The 10,193-nt window shown below is 65.2% G+C and overlaps 2 protein-coding genes across 2 annotated transcripts; one reads left to right on the top strand and one right to left on the bottom strand.

Moving 5' to 3' along the window:
• Nucleotides 1-544: 544 nt before the first annotated feature.
• Nucleotides 545-4,404, top strand: CABLES2 (Cdk5 and Abl enzyme substrate 2). Its single transcript, XM_055138720.1, has 10 exons — nucleotides 545-927; nucleotides 1,749-1,820; nucleotides 1,907-1,999; nucleotides 2,322-2,399; nucleotides 2,487-2,595; nucleotides 2,690-2,855; nucleotides 3,043-3,146; nucleotides 3,215-3,321; nucleotides 3,497-3,701; nucleotides 3,773-4,404. The coding sequence occupies exons 1-10, from the start codon at nucleotides 545-547 to the stop codon at nucleotides 3,911-3,913; spliced, it is 1,458 nt and encodes a 485-aa protein (XP_054994695.1). The 3' UTR covers nucleotides 3,914-4,404.
• Nucleotides 4,405-4,460: 56 nt separating this feature from the next.
• Nucleotides 4,461-5,411, bottom strand: RPS21 (ribosomal protein S21). Its single transcript, XM_055138721.1, has 6 exons — nucleotides 5,248-5,411; nucleotides 5,095-5,155; nucleotides 4,897-4,960; nucleotides 4,734-4,805; nucleotides 4,590-4,645; nucleotides 4,461-4,519 (listed from the first exon to the last, which is right to left on the bottom strand). Exons 2-6 carry the CDS (start codon nucleotides 5,142-5,144, stop codon nucleotides 4,510-4,512), a joined length of 252 nt encoding a protein of 83 aa, XP_054994696.1. The 5' UTR covers nucleotides 5,145-5,155; nucleotides 5,248-5,411; the 3' UTR covers nucleotides 4,461-4,509.
• Between the last annotated feature and the right edge of the window lie 4,782 nt (nucleotides 5,412-10,193).

Below are 10,193 nucleotides of genomic sequence, written 5' to 3'. Positions count from 1 at the left end.
GGACACCTGGACTTCGCAGGTGACTTTGCAGTGCCTGAGGCTGACCCCTTTGCTTGCATCCCAGGCCGACCCTGGGCTCTTCTTCGATGAGGTCGAGCGGCCACTGCAGAAAACCTGGGCCTGCTGGGGACGGGGGAGGGCGGGCGAGGGGGGTCCTAACTTCCCTGCACCCTGCACCCCCGCCAGGCTCAGGCAGGGGCACGCCTCTAGTCCGGGTCAAAGGCCGGTCCTCCTCTGAGGCAGCTCTGGAGAGCCGCCGTCAGCTGGGGAAGCCCGGCGCCGGCGTCCCGAGTGGGACTCGAACTGGCGGAGCGCTCGACACTCGGTCAGGGCCAGGCACTCGGGGCCAGCAGGTGCGCGGCGCACGGCTCCCGGGGGGCGCGTCGAGCCGCCTCTAGGACCCAGGGGAGCCGCCGAGCCCCACGCGCGGGCCAATGGGCGGCCGCCAAGGCGCCTCATTTGCATGGCGGTGCGCCGCAGCCAATGGGCGGCGGGCGCGGGCGCGTGCGCGGGCGGCGCGGCGGGCCGGCGGCCCAGTGCGAGGATGGCCGCGGCCGCGGCGGGAGGAGCCCCGGGCCCCGCGCCCGGCCCCGCCGCCCGCGCCCCACCGCCCGCCGGCCCCGGCCCCGGCCCCGCCGCCCGCGCCCCGGCCCCGCTCGCGCCGCGCCGGCGCGGGGACTCGCGGCGCCGCCAGGCCGCGCTCTTCTTCCTCAACAACATCTCCCTGGACGGGCGCCCCCCCGGCCGCGGCCCCGGCGGGGAGAAGCCGCCGCCCGCGCCCGCCCCGCCGCCCGCCGCCGCCCCGAGCCCCGCGCCGCCGCCGCCGCCGCCCGCGCCCCCCGCCGGCCCGCCCGCGCCCCCCGGCCCGCTGAGCCCCGCGCCCGCCGCGCCCGGGCCCGGGCCCGGCCCCGACGGCCCGCGCCAGCGGTGAGTGCCCGGGCCGCCCCGGGAGGGCGCGGGGCAGGGCGCGGGGTGGTGCCGGACAGGGTCTGCGGGCCCGGGGGCGGGCCGGACCCCGAGGTCTGCGAATAAGGGTCCCGAGGCTCCGGGAGACCCCCTGAGGAACGACCCCCCGAGCAGCTCCTGCCCCGCCTCTCCCCCTCCCAGGCCGCTGGTTCTCCCGGGCTGCCGCAGCCCCGGCCCTTGCGCCCCTAGATGGGCGCAGCTCGGAGGGGCCCCAGGGCGCCCTGCTGGGCCGTGAGCGGGCGGGCGCCGTCGGCACCACCTGACTGTGCCTTCGTGAGGCTCCACTCACCCCTGGACCTGAGCCCCCAGCTGCCCTACCTGGGAGCTTCCCCGGCTGCACACAGGCGTGGGACCCACGTCCCTGCTTCCGGCTGCGGCCTCCCCACACCCCTGCTCAGACTGGCACCAGCCACAAGAGCCTCGCAGAGCGGCCGTCCCTTCTGGGTGCCCACACGCCACCCAGCGTGGCCAGACACAGGCAGAGGCACAGCTAGGCACTCGAGGAGCAGCTCCGACCCCGTCCCAACTGCCCATATCCTCGTGGTCTCCCGCCGTCTGGTCACCTCCACTGTCCGTGGCCATTCTGGTCTGGCCAGCCACAGGCCGTGACATGCATCACAGGGCCCGTCCCCGCAGAGAGCGCGCGTTCCCGCGGGCAGCACCCACTGGGGCTGCAACAGCATCAGCAGCCAAGCCCCGAGCTCCTGGCCCTGCCCTGCGGGTGCCCTGCCCTCCCAGCCTGTCCCCACCCGTCTGAGCCCGCTCGCTCGCCCTCCTTGCAGGCGGCGTGTCGCTTCCCAGCGCTGCTCCCTCGAGTTCCTGGAAGACACGGCGGGATCTGCCCCGGGTCCAAGGTACCAGCCTGGGGGCTGTGCCCTGGCTGCCTACCCGGGACAGGGGGTCCCGGGCGAGAGGGAAGAGTGACTGTTTTGTCCTGCAGAACCAAGCACAGCTCGGGCTCGCCGAGGCACAAGGGCCTGAAGAAGACGCATTTCATCAAGAACATGAGGCAGTATGACACCAGAAGCAGCAGGTGCCACGGGGTCCACAGCCTGGGGGCCTCCTGCTAGCCCCTCCCTGGCCTTCCTCTGTGGAACCCCCCAAGCATGAGTCAGGGCTGCAGGCGCGGCGTGACGTGCCCTGCCTGGGGCCCACGGGGCCCTGGGTGCTCAGAAACGGGGGGAGGGGCGCCTCCCCCAGCACCCCTGTTGTTGGGGTCAGCTGAGGACAGTCACCCTTGCGCCAGTGATCCCGTCACTGCTGCCCTGACCTGTCCCCCAAGACCTGTCCTCTCTGGGCGCCTCTGAGCGCTGGAGGTGGCCGCCTCCATCCTGAGTCAGTTCGTCCCGGCCCAGGATTGTGCTCATCTGCGCCAGGCGGTCCCTGTGTGCGGCCTTCTCAGTCCTGCCCTACGGAGAGGGCCTGCATGTGAGGTGCGGACCACGGGCAGTGCCTACAGGGGGCAGGCCGGTGGGACACCTCCCCCCAGGTGCGGAACCTGCAGCCCCCTGTCCCTGCAGTGACCTGCGGGTGGACAGTCAGAAGCAGCGGCACCCGTCAGGCGGCGTGGCCGTGGCCTCCGAGATGGTGCTGGAGCTGGAAGGCGTGGAACTGGGAGCTGATGGGAAGGCAAGCGCCGGGCGGGCAGGGGCCGGGGCGGGCAGCCACAGCCCCCAGAGGGGCCCCTGGCCTGACAGGTGGGCCACGAGCCCTGCCTCTGCAGGTTGTGTCCTACGCCAGGTTCCTGTACCCGACCAACGCCCTGGTGACACAGAAGGCTGATGGCCACATCCTGCTGCCACCGCCGCGGCCCAGCGTCCCCCGGGCTCTGCCTGGGCCAAGATGCAAGCCTGCCCCCACCAAGGTGGTGCCAGCCGGCACGGAACTCGGTCAGTGGCCTGTGCTGCTCCCCAGGGAGGTGCAGGGGCTCCCCCTCCCCTGGGAAAGACTTGGGTGCCCGCAGCCGGCCCAGCCCAGGGACCTAGGGAGGGTCTGCCCACCGGGACAGCTTCCTTCACCCTGACCTGGGGAGCGGAGCACGCCGGGGGCCCCAGGGCCAGCACTGTCCATTCACAGGGAGCGACGCAGGAGACACGCTGGAGTACAACCCCAACCTCCTGGATGACCCCCAGTGGCCGTGTGGGAAGCACAAGCGTGTGCTCATCTTCGCATCCTACATGGTACGTCCCCGTGACCCCGCCTACCCCCTTCCCGAGGCCCTGGGTCACCACTCTCTGGTCTGTGGCAGACCACGGTCATCGAGTACGTGAAGCCCTCAGACCTCAAGAAGGACATGAACGAGACCTTCCGGGAGAAATTTCCGCACGTCCGGCTGACCCTGAGCAAGATCCGGAGGTAGGACGGGCCCCGCCTGGCTCCTCTCCTGGTGCTCACCCAGCCGTCCTGCCCCTCGGCCCTGGGCATGAGACACATCGCCCAGGCCCCAAGTAGTGTGACCCGAGGGGGCTGCCACTGCGCCCCAGGGCCCCGGGGCAGGCCCCTCCCTCAGGCAGGGCTGCCCGCCCCCCAGTTTGAAGCGGGAGATGCGCAGCCTGTCGGCCGAGTGCAGCCTGGAGCCCGTGACCGTGTCCATGGCCTACGTGTACTTCGAGAAGCTCGTGCTGCAGGGCAAGCTCAACAAGCAGAACCGCAAGCTGTGCGCGGGGGCCTGCGTGCTGCTGGCCGCCAAGATCAGCAGCGACCTCCGCAAGAACGAAGTCAAGCAGCTCATTGATGTGAGTGGCGGCCACGGGGCCCTGTCCCCCCTCACCCACCCGCCCGCCGCTCACACGCCCTCCCTCCGCAGAAGCTGGAAGAGAGGTTCCGCTTCAACCGCCGCGACCTCATCAGCTTCGAGTTCACGGTGCTGGTGGCCTTGGAGCTGGCCCTCTACCTCCCCGAGCCCCAGGTCCTACCTCACTACCGCCGCCTCACCCAGCAGTCCTAGCCCAGGCTGCCTCAGTGTCCCCATCACCAGCCCCTGCTGGGCGCCCGGCTGGCCCAGGCAGAGCCCTGGAAGCAGCTCAGCCTGACTGGTCTGGGCCTATGCCGTGTCACTGTGTGGCCGTCCTGGGCACCCGGGCCCAGCTGCCAGCCCCTAAGCAATACGCAGGAGCCCGCACCTGTGAATCCGGGACTAAGGGAACAAGAGGCGGCTGGCTTCTGCTATGCCAGCACGGGCAGCGGGTGCCAGGCAGGCCCCACCCCTGGTTATTTATCTCCCAGACCTCAGTGCTCCAGCCAAGGCTGGTGCAAGGTCTGGGCCCCTCTGGTTTACAGCTCTGCCCCCCGGAGTGAGGAGTGTCCTATTATGCTGCCCTCCTTCCCTCGCCCAGCTGGTCTGCATGGAGGCCAGCACAAGGACAAGAATGTCTAGTGGCCACCGGACACCTGGGGACAGGACATTTCTGTGTGTAGAAATAAACCCTTGTTCTTTGGGCCTGTGTCCCCATCCGCCGCCACCAGGGGGGCACACAAGAGGCGCACACGGGTGGTGGGTTTGCACCGTTTATTCATGCCGGTCTCCCCCTCCATGCTGCTCCCTCAGAAGTTCCTGGGGGAAAAAAAGGCAGTCAGCAGCCGCGGGCGGGCCGGGCGCCCCCTCCCCGGGGCACGTCTCTTACTTGGACACGATGCTGTCGGCCTTGGCCAGGCGGAGAATGGAATCATCGGACTCGCCCTGCAAAGCAACGTGGGGCGTGACCGGTGGCACCGCGGACGGGCCGGGGTTCGGTTCGGGTTGGGGTTGGGGGCCACCCGACACTCACCATCCTGCGGATGGCCCCGCAGATGGCGTACGTCTTAAACTGCCCGTTGAACCTGCCGGTTACTTTGTCCACCTGGGGGAAAGACGGGGTCGCGGGAGCCCCGGCTGTGGCTGGACTGCCCTGGACCCTGGACCCCCGCCCGGCCCCCGCCCGCCGCGCTCACCTCGGCCACGTTCATCTGGATGGACGCGTGGTCCTTGGCGCCAATGATGCGGTTGCTCGCTGAGCTGGGAGAGAGGCGGGATGAGGGGGGGTGGGGGGAGTGGGGATGGGGCGCGGGCGGGGATGGGGAGTGGGGGGGTGGGGAGGGGGGAGTGGGGACGGGGCGCGGGCGGGCGGGGGGCGCGAGGGGTGCGCTCACCATTTCCGCGGCACGTACAGGTCAACGAACTCGCCGGCGTCGTTCTGCATGGTGGCGGGGCCTGCGGCGGGCGCGGCGTGAGCGACCCCCTCGCCCGCCCGCGCCCCCCGGCCCGACCCCGCCCGACCCCGCGGCCCGGAGCCCGCGGCCCACCTGGTGCGTTCGCGACGTGCTCGAGCGCAGAAAGGAAGCGCCTTGCGGCCGCGCCGCGGTATTGGCGGGCGGGGCGGGGCTCCAGCGACTGCTTCCGGGTCCCGGCGGCGCGCCTGCGCGGAGAGACGCAGCTGCGCGCGCGCCCCTGCGCTCCCCGCGAGGCTCCAGCCCTCCGCCGCCGAGGTCATGCCCCGTCAGGCTCCGCCCCTCCTCTCAGGCTCCGTCCTCAGCCGAGGCCCCGCCCCTCCTCCGGGCTCCGCCCTCAGCCGAGGCCCCGCCCCTCCTCCGGGCTCCGCCCTCAGCCTAGGCTCCGCCCCCGCCGAGGCCCGAGTGCTGCCCCGCTGCAGTTTCCCCCCTCTACTCCCCCCTCCCCCCGCAACCCGATGTGGGCGTGGTAGGGGCAGTGAATGAAGAAGGGGGTTTCGCTGGTCGGAACCCAGTCTAGGCCTGTGTTCAAACTCTAGGTTTTGTGTTTTTGAGCCCAGTACTGTTGGGGGAAGCCTAGTACAGGCTCCATCTCCAGGGCACCCCGGGTGGCAGGGACTGACCAAAGGTTTTGATAGAAGCGTAGACACATATTATAAACACTCTGGTGAAAATACATCGGCTAGGTTGGATTGCAGGTCAGACACTGGAGAAGAAAAAAATATTAGTGAAAGATTTAACAATCAGGGGCTGGAGCAATAGCACAGCAGGTAAAGCGTTTGCCTTGCATGCGGCTGACCCGGGTTCGATTCCCAGCATCCCATATGATCCCCTGAGCACCGCCAGGAGTAATTCCTGAGTGCATGAGCCAGAAATAACCCCTGTGCATCGCCGGGTGTGACCAAAAAAAAGTTTAAAAAAAAACAACTAAAAAAAAAAAGATTTAACAATCACTTGTATCACTTGTCATTTCATTGATCTCCTATTTCCTCAAGCGGGCGCCAGTAACGTCTCCATTCGTCTCTGTCACGTGCTAGTGTAGCCCAATGGTGTCTGCTCGCTCCAGGAACACAAAGAGCCTCAAACCATTCATCCAGTGTTTTGATGAAGAAGTCTGACTATCTCGTAGGTGGGCAGCCACGCAGTCTTTTGACGTCCCGTGGAATCCCGTTGGTAACAGCTCTAGTCCAGTGGTCATCTATAAATCACATTACTTGTCTGACCCATCTGAGTTTTGACGCCTTGGCAAATGAGACAGCATCCCTGATTCTTGATCTTCAACAGAGGTTGTCGGAACTCCGGATTCCTTCTCTCACTTGAGTGAAACGTGATACTCCTAGGGGCTGAAGTGATAGCACAGCGGGTAGGGCATTTGCCTTGCAAACAGCCAACCCCGGTTCGATTCCTAGTATCCCATATGGTCCTCTGAGCACCGCCAGGGATAGTTCCTGAGTGAAGAGCCAGGAGTGTTACCTGTGTATCGCAGGGTGTGACCCCCCCAAAAAAAAAAACACATGATACTCCTAGCATAGCTCTTTCAATTCGTCTTAGGGATACCTGAATAGTGTTCTCATCCTGTTTTTGTAGGGCCCAGGTCTCTGAGGCGTACGTAAGTGCAGGAAGAACGGTGGAGTCGAAAAGATGTGCCTGGAGCCGGAGGTTCTTTGTCCTCTTAACCACTTCTTCCACGCTCTTGAAGGCGTTCCACACTGCTCTCTTCCTCCTGCGCAGTTCTGGCGCCAAGTTGTTCCTCATGTTGAGTTCTTGACCGAGGTACACATAGCTGCTGCACTCGGAGATGTTCGTTCCATTGAGAGCAAATGGAACATCAGGGACTAGCTCATTTTTCATGAACATTGTTTTGATGAGATTCAGCTTCAGTCCGACCTTTCCACACTCGTGGTCGAAGTCGGCCAGCATTTGTGCCGCTTGGTTAATGTTTGGTGTTATTAGAACGATGTCATCAGAGAAGTGGAGGTGGTGTCGTTGCCAAGATGGATATAAAAATATTAGTGAAAGATTTAACAATAGAAACCAGAAACCTACTTCAAATGAAAAAAAAAAAAGAAAACAGGTTTTTGATGGGAAAAGCTTGCCTGTGGGCTGGGAAGTACCTGCTTTGCATAGACGAGGTCATGGGTTTGAGCTCAGGCACCAAAAAAATTTTTTAAAAAGCATGTATGAGATGAAAGCGCTCAGGATCATTTCAAATTGCCCCAGCATAGGAGATGGGGTGGGGCTGGAGGGGAGAAAAAACTGAATGGGCCCGATTTTCCCAAATATGATAACAACTGTAAAGTTTACAGGACACATGTGCAAGGTCACTCCAAGTACCTGGTGCTGGACCTAAGAGATAGCACTGCAGGTGGGCTCTTGCCTTACCCAACGCCAGCCTGACTCCATCGCCAACGTCCCTTACAGTCCCCAGAGCTCACCAGGCGTGATCCCTGAGTGCAGAGACAGCAGTAAACCCTGGGCACCACAGGGTGTGGCCCGAAAGTTTAAAAAACAAGGAGCAGCGTGATGGTACAGCAGGTAGGACGTTGGTCTTGCATGTGGCCAACCCCAGGTTTGATCCTCAGCATCCCCCAAGCATGGCCAGGAGTTATTCCTGAGTGCAGAGCCAGCAGTAACCCCTGAGGATTGCTGGCCGTGGCCCTAAAACCAAGAAAAAAAAAAAGCCACAAAATACCTAATGATGCAATGGCTCAAAACCAGGAATGAAAAAAAATTCTAAAAAACTAGAAGAGGGGCTGGAGAGAGGAGGAAGTAGGAAGGGCGTCTGCCTTGCACACGGTCTACTGTGGCTTCAGCCCCGGCATCCCATATGGTCCCCCAAGGAGTGCCAGGAGGAGTTCCTGAGTGCAGAGCCAGGAGCCAGGAGAAACCCCTGAGCACTGCAGGGTGTGACCCCCCCAAAAAATATCTAGAAGAAATGGGACAAGGATGGTAACAGCAGAACTCTTAATGGAAACCAGGTGAGTGAGATGACTGCGGGTTCCGTCTCCCAAGCGCTGGGAGGGCCACCCCACCCCTCCTCGACCCCAGTCCCCCCGGGCGACCACTGCCGTGTGCAGCAGGAACACGCCTGCCTTCTGCTGTGTCTGGAGGCCCTGCTCTCTCTCGGATCCCTGGGGCCGCAGGCTCCGGCCACACTACAGCCAGGGCACACTTCCCAGTGAGCCCAATAGCTGGAATGAAGGTCTGCAACCTCTGGCTGGAGCAGGCCCCTGGGGAGCACAGCAAGGGTGAGGGAGACTTGGGGAGCACAGCCAGGGTGAGGGAGCCCAGGGGACACGGCCAGGGTGAGGGAGCCCAGGGGAGCACGGCCAGGGTGAGGGAGCCCAGGGGAGCACGGCCAGGGTGAGGGAGCCCAGGGGAGCACGGCCAGGGTGAGGGAACCCAGGGGAGCACCGGCAGGGTGAGGGAACCCAGGGGAGCACGGCCAGGGTGAGGGAACCCAGGGGAGCACCGGCAGGGTGAGGGAACCCAGGGGAGCACGGCCAGGGTGAGGGAACCCAGGGGAGCACCGGCAGGGTGAGGGAGCCCAGGGGAGCACGGGCAGGGTGAGGGAGCCCAGGGGAGCACGGGCAGGGTGAGGGAGCCCAGGGGAGCACGGGCAGGGTGAGGGAGCCCAGGGGAGCACGGGCAGGGTGAGGGAGCCCAGGGGAGCACGGCCAGGGTCAGGGAGCCCAGGGGAGCACGGCCAGGGTCAGGGAGCCCAGGGGAGCACGGCCAGGGTCAGGGAGCCCAGGGGAGCACGGCCAGGGTCAGGGAACCCAGGGGAGCACGGCCAGGGTAAGGGATCCCGGGGGAGCACGGCCAGGGTCAGGGAGCCCGGGGGACACAGCCAGGGTCAGGGAGCCCGGGGAGCACGGCCAGGGCGAGGGAGCCCAGGGGAACACGGCCGCAGAGTTTATCTCCCCGCATGCTTTTGGCAGTTTTTTGTCTCTCTTGGTATTTTAGGACATATCAGCGGGAACAGAGGCCGAGGGGCTGAAGGGTAACAGAGTGAAGGGGAGCTTGCCTTGCAGTTGGTGTAGTTTGTGGGGACCAGGAAGCTGGTGCAGGGCTGAGGGCACGACCCTCGCGTGCAGCTGACCCTGTCCCTTCCCCTGGGCCATGGGGTTCCTTGTGCCCTGTCGGGGCAGCTCCACGGGACGGCCTGGGTAGCCCTGGCACAGCACCACCCCCTCACACTGACTGCCCGCCGGTTGCCTGAGTGACCGTTCTCTGAGCAGCCTTTGGGTGGCCCCAGGTCAGTCTGTGCCAGCCACAGCCCAGAGTGGGAGGGACGGTGAGAGGGCTGTGCACACGTGGCGGCTGCATCGCGCTAGCCAGGTGAGCTCGCTGCAGACACAGGGCGTTCAGCGTGACCCCCAGACTACCAGAAAGAAGTGCCAGAGAGAGAACGGGGTGTGACCCTGCTCCTGGGGGCTCCGGCTTGACCCTGGACTGCAGGACTCCCGCGCATGTAACCCCTGACAGTGGAATAAGAGGGAAGCAGGAAGGCGGCTCAGAGCACAGCCACGTGGAGACTGTGGGGGCCCCACCTTTGACCCTAAGCTGGCACTCAGCCCGGTGGGAATCGCGGGGAGTGGCCCCAGGTGCTGCTTGGGAGCCCCCAGATAAGGCAAAAGAGAAACCCTGGGCCAGAGCAAGAGCGCAGGGGGCGGGCACTCGCCTTGCTCACCCGCTGGCACCTCGAGAGTCCCCCGCGCCCCACAGGGAGGAGGCCCTGAGCACAGCCTACTGTGGCCCCAGCAGAAACTGAGCTCAGAGGGACCGACGGCCTCGATGTAAGCCCTAAAGAGTAGAGATAAGCAAACAGCCAGGCACTGGCCCCGGCCCTCGTCCTGCCCACCTCTTGCTGGTGACCACTAGGGGGCGTCCGAGAGTCGCGCTGGCCCTGCAGACAGCCGGGAGCTTCTCTGAGGGCTGTCTGGGTCGGGGAAGAGCCAGGGCAGGGGCAAGGGGACCAGCGGGGGCAGGGCCCAGTTCTCCACAGCTGTCGTGTGAAG

The sequence above is a fragment of the Sorex araneus genome, chromosome 5 (genome assembly GCF_027595985.1).
Source record: "Sorex araneus isolate mSorAra2 chromosome 5, mSorAra2.pri, whole genome shotgun sequence".
NCBI classification, from domain to species: Eukaryota; Metazoa; Chordata; class Mammalia; order Eulipotyphla; family Soricidae; genus Sorex; species Sorex araneus.
The sequence above is the reverse complement of the archived record's forward strand: the minus strand, read 5'-3'. Positions and strand labels throughout refer to the sequence as shown.